This window comes from Tupaia chinensis, unplaced genomic scaffold, assembly GCF_000334495.1.
Source record: "Tupaia chinensis unplaced genomic scaffold, TupChi_1.0 Scaffold000226_1, whole genome shotgun sequence".
NCBI classification, from domain to species: Eukaryota; Metazoa; Chordata; class Mammalia; order Scandentia; family Tupaiidae; genus Tupaia; species Tupaia belangeri.
This window is the reverse complement of record NW_006159701.1, coordinates 7774886-7789651: the sequence shown is the minus strand read 5'-3', so window position 1 is coordinate 7789651 and position 14766 is coordinate 7774886. Positions and strand designations below refer to the sequence as shown.

Sequence of the window (14766 nt, the reverse complement as noted above, 5' to 3'; positions counted from 1 at the left end):
GGGAAAGATTTTGAGACAACAAACGACAGACTCATTGTGGAAAGAATACGTAACAAGAAAGGCAAATACTAAAAAATTGACTGACAGAGCCAGAAAGATGGAGAAAAAAATGAATTAGTAAACAACAGAGAAATGGAAGAGAAGTTAGTCATATGGAGACAGAGACTGTGAGTAAGAAATACAGAAGAGGGCAGAAGAAAGGGGACTCAAAAAAGAAGAGGGACAGTTCTGACCTTACCAAGTCCCAACCATTTTCTAGAATCCTAGCCTCCAGCGGGAAGGCCATAGGGACTTCAGCTTCTCTTAAGCTGCAGATCTCAGTCAGGTTCTGAATCTCAAAGCAATCAACAGGTGGCTTCACTCCAGCTCAGCTAGGCTCCTCCTTACCCAATCCTGCTCTGTACCTTGAGGGCAAGGAGAGGTGGAGCAAGAGGAGAGGAAAGTCAAGCAGAAAGAACAAAAATAGAAAAGCAGGTGACAAGGAAAACTAAGTTGTAAGAAGCATTAGGAATTATAAGAGAGAAAAGGCAGGAGTCATAAAAAGATGCAGAGAATGAGTTACAGCAAAAAATAAATAAATACATCTGCAAGAGGAAAATAAAACAGAAAAAAATGAGAGAAAGAAATGGGATAGGAAGAAGTCTGCTTAAAATATGGATTTGTTTAGAGACAGAAACCTGCCATAGGAAAGCAAGACTACAAGTTCACTTAATAAAGTTTTAGTAATACCAGTAAAAAGCTGAGATGTTATATTAACAACTTCATATTAGTGTTTGTCATAATACTAATAATTTCTTAAACATTCTGAATCCAAAATTCCCACCAGAAATATTGTTATACTAATGTTAAAATAGCAACTTTGTGCAAAGCAGTGTGTTATGTAAGATATAAATAAGATACAGACCCAGTCTACTAGGAGTTTATACTAGAAAAAAATTACCTGAATATGAAAAACTAAAATGTTCTGCAAACAGTAATAATATACACAGTGGCATTTAAACGGGATTTGAAAGGACTGGTAAAATTTGGTTGAAAATTGGGGGAAAGATAAAGACAGAAAGAAAAATATACATTTAAGGGCCAGCAGGTGGTGTTATGGTTAAGGTGCTGAACTCTTTAACACATGGTCAACTGTGGTTTGAATCTCAGACCTGGAAGTGTTCTCTCTCTCTCTGTATCTCTCTTGTGAGCACATATGCCCTAAAGCAAATTAAATAATAATAACAAATAAAATTAAATAATTCTTTAGAAAAACAGAAAAAAATACACTTATGTAGTCATATATCTTTCATCTAGCCATACTTTCATATATTCTACAAATATTTATTGATAAAAAAAACTTGATCATTTGCATGGGTACAGTAATTTAAATACATGCCTACTTTATTCATGTCAGGGTAAGATTATAGTCTAGAGTGGAAGACCAGACATTGTCAAGTGGAGGTAGGTTCTAATACTTGACTTAATTAGATAAGCAAATAAATAAAAATACAGAAGGAAATGTATGGATCAGAAATACCTAGCATAAGGTCTTGAAGAAGGTTTTAAAGACTGCTCAAAAATCTATCTAACAAAGGTGAGGAGGGTAATGACAGTTTCATCAAGTGATTAGAAAATGCTTTTGAACAAAGGACTCTTGTCTTAGTCAAAAACAAATCTCAAACTGTTCAGAGAACAGCTATGCCAAATTAATCTGCTGTTCTTGACAGGAAAATCACCCAAGAAGTTTTCTCTTTGGGATTTCTTTTAAAATGTCTATATCACGGGAATCAGCAGTTAGCGTAATGGCTATGTCGCTGGACTCCCACATAGTCGACCGCGGTTCGCATCCCGGACCCGGTGGCTTAAAACTCACGCCGGGCGCGTGTGCGTGCGTGCCCAAGATCCCAAGAGGAAAATGGAGGAGAAGGGATTGCGGCGTGACCATCGCCCCTGGGGGGTGATTTCTCGCTTCCTGTCTCTTTGTCTCTGTCTGTCTGGCGAGCACACGCACCCTATAGCGAAAAAAAATCTCTCCAAGAAAAAAGAAAAAAAAATGTCTATATCACCTATCAATACTGGGGATTTATTTTTCAGTTTTTCTGTCTAAATAAATCGCCTGCCTTCTGAATATTCAACATTTTCCCCATTTGAAATATCTTTGGAAACCTAACCTTGACATTCTTCTTTTCTACAAGGGCTAACCCAAGTTTAAATGATGAAGTAGGTGATACTTATTTCCAATTTTCCTTTCTCCTCTTTTTAGTAAAAAGCTTTTCATTAAGTTCAAACATATCCCAGCTCTCATGTAATGTAATGGACTACAATGTATCACAAATAAATTGAAGTTAACAGATAATCACTAAACTTCTACCATGGGTGAGTTACTCAAATGAATAGTCATGACAAATATTCATGTACTGAAATATTTTTATTTAAGCAAACATGTTTCTAGAAATAATATTTAATGATTTGTAGTTTTTTAAAAAAGCTGCCTGGGGCCAGCATATAGCATGGTGGTTAAGGCGCTGGACTCCCACATGACCAACCATGGTTCTAGTCCTGGACTTTGAGGCTTAACTTTTTCATTTTCCCTTTTTTCTCTCTCTCTGGTCAAATTAAAAAAGTAATGATAGTAATAATAGGTAAATAAAATACTTTTTAAAAAATCTGTCAATTATCAAGTATTTTTTATGTGTAACGCCCTATGCTAAGCATTTTAATCCATAACACAATCTTTGAAATAAGAAGTGGTATTGTCCCCATTTTATAGATGAAGGAACTGAGACCATAAAACTTGTCACTTCCCTAAGGTTACAAAGTTATCAAGGGACTTGTATATAAAATATATATTCTTACAACTCAATAGAAAAGAAACCCAATATTGGAACCAGCAGTTGGTGTAATAGTTATGTGGTTGAACTCTCATATAGTCCACTGCGGTTCGAGTCCTGGACCCAGTGGTTTAAAATCATGCCAGGTGCATGTGTGTGCACAGACATCTGCCCTGGGGGATGATTTCTCGCTTTCTGTCTCTTTCTCGTGAGCACACGTGCCCTATAGCAAAAACCTCTCAAAAAAAAAAAGCCCAATATAAAAATTTACAAAGTATCTATTTTTATTTATTTTTTTAGATTTTGCTATAGGGTATATGTGATTGCCAGAGAGAGAAAGAAAGTGACAAATCACCCTTCCCAGGGAGATGGCCACACCGCAATTCCTCTCTTTCATTCTCTTGGGATTTTGGGGATGGACACACAGATACCCCGTGTGATTTTCTTTCTTTTTTAAAGGTATGGAGGAAATTTTATTTAGCTTTGAGAAGTTTTACTTTCACAATATACACACTCTTGGTACAGAAAAGCCCTGTTAAATTTTACAAATTGCTAATATATTTAGATTGATTTATGAGGCTTTCAGACATTAAGTATGAGAAAGTTAATGGTTATCAATTAGGATTTGCACACATGATCACAATCAAAATGGTAAAATAAACCGGGAACCAGCAGTTAGTGTAATGGCTATGTTGTTGGACTCCCACGTAGTCAACTGCGGTTCACGTCCCGGGCCCGGGGGCTTAAAACTCACACCGGGTGCGTGTGCGTGCGTGCCCAAGATCCCAAGAGGAGAATGGAGGAGAAGGGATTGCGGCGTGACCATCCCCCCTGGGGGGTGACTTCTCGCTTTCTGTCTCTCTGTCTGTTTGGTGAGCGCACGCGCCCTGTAGCAAAAACCTCTCCAAAAAAAAAAAAAAAGGTAAAATAAACCAAAGAATAAAGTTTAACAACCCCCAAAACATAACTGTAATTTCTAGTGAAATATTTATTCCTATCCTGAATTCATTTTTTTCATTTTATACTGACATTTTAAAGAAGTATAGATTACATAAAATCTTTTGTTATCTTCTCAATCTTAACAGTGACCACTTATTTTGTCTCTGCTATTTTCTGTCTTTGAGAGTATGATACACTTATTAAGCTAGTTATACTTTAGTAACTTTGCAAATGAAAAGAAGTTAGAGAAGAATAAATAATAATTACTTCACTGATTCTCATCCAAATTCAAGAAAATCATAACCCTAAAATAGCAATTCTGCCTGGTAAATTGTTTCCATGCCTAAACAGAAATAGAAAGAAAAGTGAAATCATGAGAATCCTATGATAGGTTATTAGACACTGTGTGCTTTTAATAGTTCAAAACAGATGATATTTGATAATCAAGAGTAAATTAATAGGCTAACATTTAAAAATGTATACTTTAAAAAATAATTATTTAAATTTTTACTTATTCATTCATTTTAATTTGACTAGAGAGAGACACAGAGAGAGAGGAAATGCGAAAGCAAGCCACCAGGTCCAGGACTCACCATGGACAATCATGTGGGGGTGTCCAGAGCCTTAACCACCACGCCACCTGCTGGTCCCTAACAATGTATACTTCAAGGGCCAGCAGGTGGCGTGGTGGTTAAGGGCACTGGGATTCTCACATGGCCAATAACGGATCAAGTCCCAGATCTGGCGGCTTGCTTTCTCACTGTCTCTCTCTCTCTCATTCTGTCTCTCTCTGTTCAAATTAAAAAATAAGTAAATAGGAGCCAGCAGATGGTATGGTGGTTAACGGCAATATAAAACATAATGATATATATAAAACATATGTTATATATACACAAATGACCAATATGTACATAAAAAGATGCTTAATATCATTAGCCATCTAATAAATATTTATAATCAAAATCACAATAAGATGCCATTTTAGGATGACTATAATAAAAAAAGAGAATAATAAACAATATCATTGAAGATATGGAGAAATAGGAACCTTCCTACATGCTGATGCAAATGTAAAATGGTGCAGTCACCTTGGCAATCTTTCAACAGGTTAAACATATATTGAGTTGTTGGGAAAGTCATGATGCATTTTTGCGTAGAAAAATATGACATGACTTTCCCGAAAACATAATAGTTACCATATGACTAAGCCCCTAGGTATATACCCAATTCTGCTCCGCAATCTATACCCAAGAACTGTGAAAGCATATATTCACATAAAAAACTTGTATACAAATGTTAGTAATAACATTAATCGTAATAGACAAAAATTAGAAATAAGCCAAATGTCCAGTAACTAGTGAATGGATAAATAAAATGTACTGAATAATATAAAAAACAATAAAAAGGAAAGCAATACAACATGGAAAAACCTTGAAACATGATCTTAAGTCAAAGAAGCCAGTCTTGGGACTAGCAGTTGGCATAATGGCTATGTCGCTGGACTCTCATATAGTCGACCGTGGTTCGAGTTCCGGAATCAGTGGCTTAAACTCATGCCGGGTGCATGTTCGTGCGCACCCAAGATCCCGAGAGGAAAATGGAGAAGGGATTGCGGCGAGGCCATCCCTCCACTGCTTTCTATCTCTCTATCTCTGTCTTTCTGGTGAGCGCATATGCCCTATAGCAAAAACCTCTTAAAAAAAAAAAAAAAAGAAAGAAAAGCAGCAACCAGTCACAAAAGAACACATACTGTTTCCTTCCATTCATATAAAATGTCCAAAATAGGTAAATGTATAGACACAGAAAGTATATTAATGGCCTTCTAAGGCTAGGTGGATAGGTTGAGAGAGAATGGGGAATAACTCCTAATTGGCCTACAGTTTCTTTTTGGAGTGACAAAAAGATTCTATAATTAAATATTGATTTTATACAACTTTGAATATACTATTAAAAAATTATTGAAAGAAAAGAAGGCATTCAAGAGGTAACGGTAAACAGGGTATTTCCAAAAAGGGGGAAAGCATGCACAGCAATATTGGGTAACTGATTGAGATTAATCTGTATAAAGGTAACTTTATACACTTTGTACACTTTAAAAAGATGAATTGTGGGGCCCGCAAAGGTGTGGTGGTTAAGGCACTAGATTCCTACATGGCTGACCACAGTTTAAGTCCCCAGCCTGATGGCTTGAAAAATCACACCAAGCCCAAAAAACCCCCCAAAAACAAAATCAAAACATTAGAAGGGACCAGCAGTTAGCGTAATGGGCTATGTCGCTGGACTCCCACATAGTTGACCACAGTTCGAGTCCCAGACCCGGCGACTTAAACTCACACCGGGCGCATGTGCATGCATGCCCAAGAGGAGAATGGAGGAGAAGGAATTGAGGCGTGGCCATCCCCCATGGGGGGTGATTTCTCACTTTCTATCTCTCTGTCTCTCTCTGTCTTTCAGGCGAGCTATAGCTAAAAAAAAAAACCTCTCAAAAAAACAAACAAGCAAACAAACAAAACAAAACTCACACCAAGGATGGGTGCATCCATGCCCAAAATCCCAAGAAGAGAATGGAAAAGAAGGGACTATGGTATGGTCATCCCTCAAGACAGATTTCTTCCCCTCTCTCTGTCTCTTTCCAGCAAGCACATATGCCCTATGGCAAAAACTTAAACAAAAAAGACAAATTGTATGCTGTGTGAATTATATCTCAATAAAACTGCCAAAAAAGGAATTTGGGGATAAAATCAAGAAAGAGCATGTCATATTGTTGGAAGTCATAATATAATAATTAATGAGTAACAATGTATCTGTCTTTCCTACTGGAAATCCATCCACCATTCCTGGCTTGAACAAATTATACTCCCAGCTCTTGATAAAATTTACAGGTTAATCTAATACGCTATTGAAAGTTCAAACTGAGAGCTCATGTAAAAATGGGAAACATGCTCAGAAAATAGTGGTAAATAGTTTCCTTAGTTTTATAATAGATTATGGAGTCTGCAAACTATAATTCAATGATTTTAAAAGAAGATTCTAGACTCTAAATTGGCCTCCTGCCATCAGCCTTCTCCCTTTCAATCCATTTCTCTTCATTGCCAAGTGATTTTTAAACACAAATCTGGCAACACTCTCCTGGTTAAAACCTCTGATGGCTGCAAACTGGGTAACTTGGTAAGACCTTCCAGGATATACTCTTTATACAGATTCATCTCAATCAGTTACCCAACATGCCTGGGTATGCTTTCCCCTTTGCTAGAAATACTGTTTCCCTTTGCCTCTTGAATGCCTCCTTTTCTCTCAAGGTCCAGTTCAAAAGTCATCTCTTTTTATAACTTTCCTTGATAGTCTTAACAAGTTTGACTTGTTCATATTTACTCTATTTTCCTGTAGGTAAAAAACAAGTTGTAGCATCAACTATAGACTGAATAAAAGTCTGTTGAATAGAATTATTTGGTTGCAGTCAGCTCAATCCTGGTGGTTAAAGCAGCTGGATCCTACATGGCCTACTCTGCAGTTTCAAATCCCATACTGGCTACTTGAGGAACACCGTAAGTGCGCTTTAGCTGGGGTCCAAATTCCCAACAGGAGAAACGGAAGAGAAGGGGACTGCAGGTGACCAATACTAATAGGGAAGGAGAGGTTCTTTCGCCCCCTCCCTAGCTCTTCCACAAGCACATAAGCCCTCTGGTAAAAATTTTAAATTATTAGAAATTCTTTTTAAGAGAGATTTTTGTAATGGGGCATGAGTGCTTGCCAGAGAGACAAAGAGAAACAGTGAGAGGTAAAGTGACAAATCATCCTCCCCACCCCCAGGGTGAGAGGGATGGCTATGCAACAATCCCTTCTCTATTGTCCTCTTAGGATTTGGGGCACTCTCACACATATGTCTAGCCTGAGTTTGATCCATTGCTCTGGCACTTGAACTGCGGTTGGCCCTGTGGAAGTCTAGCACCTTCCCTTGACCTCTGGCCCCAGAATTATTATTACTATTATTATTGTGAAGACTTCCTGGGGCTGAGGACAGACCTGAGCGGGTACTTTGCTTCAGTAGGCCCTTTTATTTTTATGAACCTGGCTCCTCCCAAGTAACACATTCTCCTCAGAGTTGGCCAGACCAACAGCCGAGTCTGGCTGGCCAGGAGGAACAGCTCACCGGCTGCCTACGAAGTGCTCCCCTTCGTAGCAGCGTGATTGACGGAGGGCCAGTGGGCCAGCTCGGCAAGGTTCACAACACAGGATATGCTGGCTGGATAGGACTAAGAGACTAACCGAGGATAGCAACGGGTCCCAAACGACTGTCCAACCGACTTAAGGCAGACAGAAACGATGGTGGGGCCTGTCCTCTTCGAAGAGCGGCAAAAAGCTGTGGAGACGCCACGCACATGCTTCTCGCCTCTGCTCACGCGGAGGACGACGGGAACAGGGTTGGCCCAGGCGAAACACGCCAATCGCGGATGCGCATGCGTGGCAGCTCCATTTCCCCGCCCCTCATGCAGCTCTGTCCTCTAGGCCCGCGCGAGCTTCGCCAAATGCGCGTGCGCAGCAACCCTGTTTCCCCGCCCCTCACGCGGTTCTTCCCTCTTACCCTAGAGCCTCCGAAGTGCCCATGTGCGCGCGCGCGAGCTCGCCCTCGTGGTCACGTGGCCCCCCAGCTCCCGGCGTTCATCGCTACAGATCTCCTACTGCCACCTCCCAGAACCCGTCGTTATGGCTGCTGCCGTGTCCCGCGTCGCTTCTCTCTCCCAACTGCTTCCCCTTTTTCTGGGCCTCTTGCTCCTCTCTGCTCCACGTAGCGGCAGCGGCCTGCATACTAAGGGCGCCCTCCCCCTGGATACAGTCACTTTCTACAAGGTAACGGGGTGAGGGACATCGCGCGCAGTTGTAGCAGGGGTGCCCGAGGGAGCATGGACCCGTGGGGTACTCTAGGCGCGGAGGGGTAGCAGGAGATGGTCTGTAGTAACGATCTCCTGTCTTTCCGCCATTTTCCAGGCCTGGTGGGCTCTGGGCCGATGGTGCATCATGACTACAGGACATAAACACTCCAGGGTCCCGGTGTCCCCTGGCCTTCGCAGCCTTTATACATGCTGCCTTTTTTTTTTTTTTTTTTTTTTTTTTTTGTGTATAACCCACACAAGAGAACCCACCCAGGGAGTTGCCTCCCCCTCCGCTTCACCGGGGGCGGGGGGGGGAGAGGGCGGTGCCGGGTGAGATCCAATCCTCGAGCACCATGTGGGATATCAGGAGGGCGGGGCGAAGTCTAGCAACAGGGCTCCTGGCGCTGGTAAAGGTGTGTGGAACTCGTCGCGAAACCACGAGTTCCCTAAGAATGGATTGTAGCCTGCTTTGCAGTATGCAGACAACGTTAAGAGGTCATGCATCTTGTGAAGTGCAGCCATTCGGAATAAGCTTGGTTCAGATACCCTGAAGAGAATATAATAGGGTCAGAGCATGGAAGAATTTGTTACTCTTAAATTTTACAGCATTTGGGATCAGGTCCTGGGTAAATAGACAATTGATATGTCAAAACTGAATGTAACACGGTAGTCCCAGGACCCTGTCCCCACACCATGTCTTCATCCAGTAGCAGCTTTTTACTTCCCCCAGGAGATGAATAATCTAAGTATTAAGAGAGCCAGTAGTTTAATTTTTGTACCCATTTCCAGGAAGTGAAACCAAGAAGTGGAGCTCTAAATGTATCTCAAGTGGTCGAATGCTTTCTATTTTTGAAAGAGTTCTTAGTCATGGCCCTGACACTTGTAGCTCTTTTCAGAATTTAAAAATATAGGTGTAGCTGATTGGTTGTCAGGCACACCCCCTAAAGCACCCGTGCTTTTTGGGTCTTCAGTGGCATAGTGATCCTCCTCTACCCCACCCTGTTCCATGGGAATCAAATAATATCACAGACCAAGTATGATTCAAAGGGTGCACCTAATCAATTGATACCTGTTCATCTTTCCTGATAGAATCCTGGTCTAGACTGTCATTTACAACAGCCTCCTATTTTCACTTTTTTTTTTTTTTCTCCTTTTCCTGCTATTGGACGCATGTGCTTGCCAGAGAGAGAGAAAGTGAGAAATCACCCCTAAGAGGATGGACACGCTGCAGTCCCTTCTCTCCCATTAACTTCTGGGGGTTTGGAGCATGCTCGCACAGGCAGCAGGCAGGATTCTCAAGCTGCTGGGGCTGGGACTCAAACCACACAGGTGGCTATCCTGCTTCCTTAACCTCCACACTATCTGCTGACCCCTTATTTTCACTCTTGAGCCTCTATCTGGTAGCCTAAGTCTGACATATTCCTACCCTGCATACCTTTACTCTCATCTCCTAATCATTCTCTTATCCCTCTTCTGTAGTCTTGTCTTGTCTGTCTGTCTGTCTGTCTTTCTTTCCTTTGAATATTCCCAGCTCATTACTGACTTACTGTTTGCTGTTCCTATTCCTTGTGATTGAAACATTTTTTGAAAGGCTGGTTACTTATCATCAGGCTTAGTTTCAGTGTTATCTCTTCACAGTTCTTCCTTGATTTCCCCCACCCTCAAGACTGAAGTGCCAGTCACATTATACACTGTTTTATTTTTCTGTAGAGCACTCATTACTGATTTTTTAATCTGTCTTTCATGCTAGAATATTACATGCTTATGGAGAAGTAACTTGTCTGTTTCGTTCTTGATAACCTGCACAACATAGGAGGTTACCTTTCTCAAATGAATGAACACATTTTTTATTTTTTAAGATTTTTGCCATATGGTGCATGTGCTCACTGGAGAGACAGTGAGAAGGAAAGTGAGAAATCACCTGTAATCCCTTCTCTTCCATTCTCCTCTTGGGATTTTGGACTTAAACGCATATGCGCCTAGTGTGATTTTCAAGTGGCCAGGTCCAGTACTTGAACTGCGGTCAACCATTTGAGTCCAGCAACTTAACCCACATTCCACCCTCTGGCCCCAAATGTTTTCTCCAGTTTCTTTCCAAATCTTATTTCCTTCCCCATCACATTGAATAAAAGGGGAACTTCTTAGCATTGTGTCATGCTTTGCCTTTAAACGATTTCCAGCATCTTTTTGTTTCTAGAATGTTAGTTCCAAGTTGTAAGAGGTCTTGTCTGTTTCATCACTCATATGATCATTTTGAATGATCCTTGGTACCTTAAAAACTACTATTTGAAGCCAGCAGATGGTGCATTGGTTAGTTGCTGGACTCCCACATGGCCGATGGAGTTTGGGTCCTGGACCTGGTGGCTTGAAAATCACACTGAGTATATATGTGTGCATGCCCAAGATCCCAGGAGGAGAATGGAGGAAAAGTGATTGCGTGTGGCCATCCCCCCAGTGGGGTGATTTCTTACTTTCCCTCTCATTGCCTCTATCTCTCTCTTTCTCCAGCAAGTGCACACACCTTATGGCAAAAACCTCTTTATAAAAAAAAAAGAGGGACAGGTAGATGCCGTAATGGTTATGTCTCTGAACTCACACATAGTCGACCATAGTTGGAGTCCTGAACCTGGTGGCTTAAAACTCATGCTGGGTGCGTATGCATGCGTGCTCAAAATTCTGAGAGGAGAATGGAGGGGAAGGTATTATGGCGTGGCCATCTTCCCTGGTCGTGTGGTGGGGGTGGTGGGGGTGGTGTGATTTCTTGCTTTCTGTCTCTGTGTCTCTGGCAAGCACATGTGCCCTATAGCAAAAACTTATCGTTATAAAAAAAATTCTTCCTTGGCTAGTAACTAATGTAAAAGATAGAGGTCTTTCCATTCTGTCTCCATGTTAAATTATTGTATGATTATTCATATTATTCTATAACACAAGTGTAGGCCTCTTAAAGATACGATTCCTGTGTTATGCTTCTTAAGTGTTTTTTTTTCCCCTGGACATGTGGCATCTGCTGCCAAAGTCTGCTGGAATTTTGTTTATTCATCAGTTATTTTCAGAGCATCTGCCATGTGTTAGGTACTACTGGGCACTAAAGATATAGCACAAAATAGGGCAAAGTCCTTATTTTCATAAATGTAAATACTACTGGAGAGAACAGAAAACAAACAAAAAAATAAGGATTTTAGAGAGTTATTGATGCAGTAAGAAAACACAGCAAGGTAATATGCTAGGAGTGTGATGGAAATGAAGCAGTATTAAATGGTCTGTTTGGAGGAAGCCTTTCTATTAGGAGTAGACATCTGAACTGAGCCTTGAATGATAACAAGCAGCTGGTAAGAACAGAAAAGGGGGACCAGCTGTTAGTGTAATGGCTATGTCGCTGAACTCCCATGTAGCTGACTGTGGTTTGAGTCCTGGACCCAGTGGCTTAAGCTCACACTGGATGCATGTGTATGCGTGCCCAAAAAACCAGAAAGGGCATTCTTGCTAGCCAAGAGCAAAGTAGGAAGATCCTCAGGGAGAATAAGCTCAGTATATTGAACTGTATGTAATAAGGCCAGTTGGGCCAGAGGGATGTGATCTGATTTATATTTTAAGTCTTCCCGGCTTTTAATCCCCCAGAGCTCAGACTTTTGGGGCAGCAGTGACCCCTTAAAGGTGACCTGTTCTGGTGGCTTCTCTTTCCTTTTGTCCCTTGGCATTGTGTTAAAATATTTTCAAGACCTAAAGCCAAGTGTATGTCAAAACACAGTGAGGGGCAAGGACTAACAAAAACATTCTTTGTCTTCATCTGGAATTATGTCAGCTTGACATAATTATTGACGATGATTGCATATGTTGAAAAAACCATGGTGGCCATCAGTTGGATGAGAAAAAACAAAAAGATGTGGGAGGAGGGGAAGGCAGTATTAGCGACCAAAGGCAGCTTGTGAGATCAGATGTGCACATTGGGAGAAACCACGAAAAGGAAATTCTTGGATTCCTCAACCGGTTAAACATATATTTATCATATGACCCCCACAGTTCCACTGCTGGGCATATATCCAAAAGAACTGAATACAGATATTCAAACAAAAATTTGTATCCGAATGTTCGTACAAGCATTCCCAATAGGCAAAAGGTGACAACAGCCCTAATGGCCTTAGATGAAAGGAAAGCAAAATGTGATCTACCATATAGTGGAATATTTGTCCATAAAAAGAAATGAAGCATTGATAACATGCTACAACATGGATGAGTGTTGAAAACATGCTAAGTGAAAGAAGCCAGATACAAAAAGTCACGTATTTTTTAAGATTTAATTTTATAAATTATTGATTATTATTTTAATTCACCACAGGGGCGGGGGTGAGAAAGCAAGCCACCAAGTTCAGGACTCAAACCGTAGTTGACCAGGTGAGAGTGCAGCACCTTAACCACCATGCCACCTGCTGGTCCCAAGGCCACATATTACAGGTGTCCATCAGAATAGACAAATCCAGAGACAAAAAGATTAGTGCTTGCTGGGGCAGGAAGAAGATGGACTGGAGAGTAACCACTTGTTTGTTTTATTTTTTTTTGAGAGGTTTTCGCTACAGGACGCGTGCGCTCGCCAGACAGACAGAAAGCGAGAAATCATCCCCCGGGGGGATGGCCACGCTGCAATCCTTTCTCCTCCTTCTCCATTCTCCTCTCAGGATCTTGGGCACGCACGCACACATGCCTGGCGTGAATTTTAAGCCACCGGGTCTGGGATGTGAACCGTCGTCAACTACGTAGGAGTCTAGCGACATAGCCATTACGCTAACTGCTGGTCCCCAGAGTAACCACTTAATAGGGTTTCTTTTTAGGGTGATGAAAATGTTCTAGAACTATTATAGATAGTAGTGATAGTTGCATTAACATTGTTAATGCACTGAAGCGTGCACTTTAAATGGGTACAATGCTGAATTTAGTTATGTGAATTTTATGAAAAATCAGTTTGGCGGCCTAGCTATGGAGGTGCACCAATAACACAGCCACATGACTGGCTCAGGTTTGGTTGCTGGGCCAGCCAACCTAAACATGCCAGGTGTGACTGCACACACCTGAGATCCTAGCTGACTGAGAGGCTGGGGCAGGAGACCCTATCAAAAATGCCCATTTCTGTCTCTCTACTTTTCTCTTTCTCTCTCTCAAAAAGGAAAAAACAAAAGTCTTGTCCCTGGCAGTTTAGGACTTAGAGGTCTAGCCAAAAGGAACTGTGGTCTAGGTTGAAGACAGTCCCAAGCCTAGCTGCTTACCAATTTCTTATCAATCCTGAAATTGCTGAATTCAGACTTTCTAGCCAATTCTGTGATACCAACTACTTGGTAGAAAGTTTTGTTATTGTCAGATTTGTTGTTGTTTACTGAGAGAGTCTTCCTGGGATGATGAGCATGATGTGAGTTTGAGTAGGGGGGAGTTACAGATGGAGTATGCCAAGAGTTTCCTTAGCCTTATTGGAAGGACCCTGGAGAAGGCCTTTCGTATTTAGTGTTTGTTCTCGATAGGGTTGTATATGTCTTTGACTAATGGGTTTATTCTAGATAGGGTTTTATGTCTTTGACTAATATGAATAAGTACCTGATGGGGTACCCAGCACTACGCAGGCACTCAGTAATTGTTAAATCAATCAATGGGTGAATGAATGAATATTAGTTTGTGAGAGCTTTTCTCCCTTGTGGGCTTGTTGCCATTCTGTTTCTTAAACAGGGGCCCCCTGGGAAGGGGAATTTACCTTAAAGGTCCCTGAACACCCCATTTGCTCAGCTCTATACGCCCTCAGGTCATTCCCAAAAGCAAGTTCGTCTTGGTGAAGTTCGACACCCAGTACCCCTACGGTGAGAAGCAGGATGAGTTCAAGCGTCTGGCTGAAAACTCGGCCTCCAGCGATGATCTCTTGGTGGCAGAGGTGGGGATCTCAGGTATGGACAAGTCCAGGAGGGCTGGGGAGGGCAAAGGGGGAGAAAGGTAGGGATTATTTCCCTACTTAGAGGGACAGTACTGAGTGTCTCCATCAGAGCAAGGAGTCTAAATGGTTCGTGGCCTCTTAAGGAATCTGTTGCCCATAGTAAGCTTAGCCTAGGCAGATTCTGGGACCATGGAACCTCAGCTCAGCTTTGCATGGGCCTGAAGGGGAGGGAACC

At 41.6% G+C, this 14766-nt stretch overlaps 2 protein-coding genes across 12 annotated transcripts in view; one reads left to right on the top strand and one right to left on the bottom strand.

Moving 5' to 3' along the window:
- Nucleotides 1–8175, bottom strand: part of TMEM116 (transmembrane protein 116) — a 38939-nt gene extending 30764 nt beyond the window's left edge. For 6 of the 11 annotated variants that reach the window (XM_006147982.2, XM_006147985.2, XM_006147986.2 and 3 more), the window contains exon 1: nucleotides 239–333. In XM_006147982.2, the coding sequence (XP_006148044.1) occupies nucleotides 239–286 (48 nt within the window). In that variant the 5' untranslated portion in view covers nucleotides 287–333. Of the gene's footprint in view, nucleotides 1–233; nucleotides 334–8018 lie in introns of those variants that run through there. The other 5 variants (XM_006147991.3, XM_006147992.1, XM_006147987.2 and 2 more) reach the window with 5 other exon arrangements.
- A 179-nt stretch (nucleotides 8176–8354) lies between these two features.
- ERP29 (endoplasmic reticulum protein 29) overlaps nucleotides 8355–14766 on the top strand; it is an 11176-nt gene continuing 4764 nt past the window's right edge. The window contains exons 1-2 of the mRNA XM_006147976.3: nucleotides 8355–8600; nucleotides 14406–14544. Of these exons, the coding sequence (XP_006148038.1) occupies nucleotides 8457–8600; nucleotides 14406–14544 (283 nt within the window). The 5' untranslated portion in view covers nucleotides 8355–8456. The remainder of the gene's footprint in view (nucleotides 8601–14405; nucleotides 14545–14766) is intronic.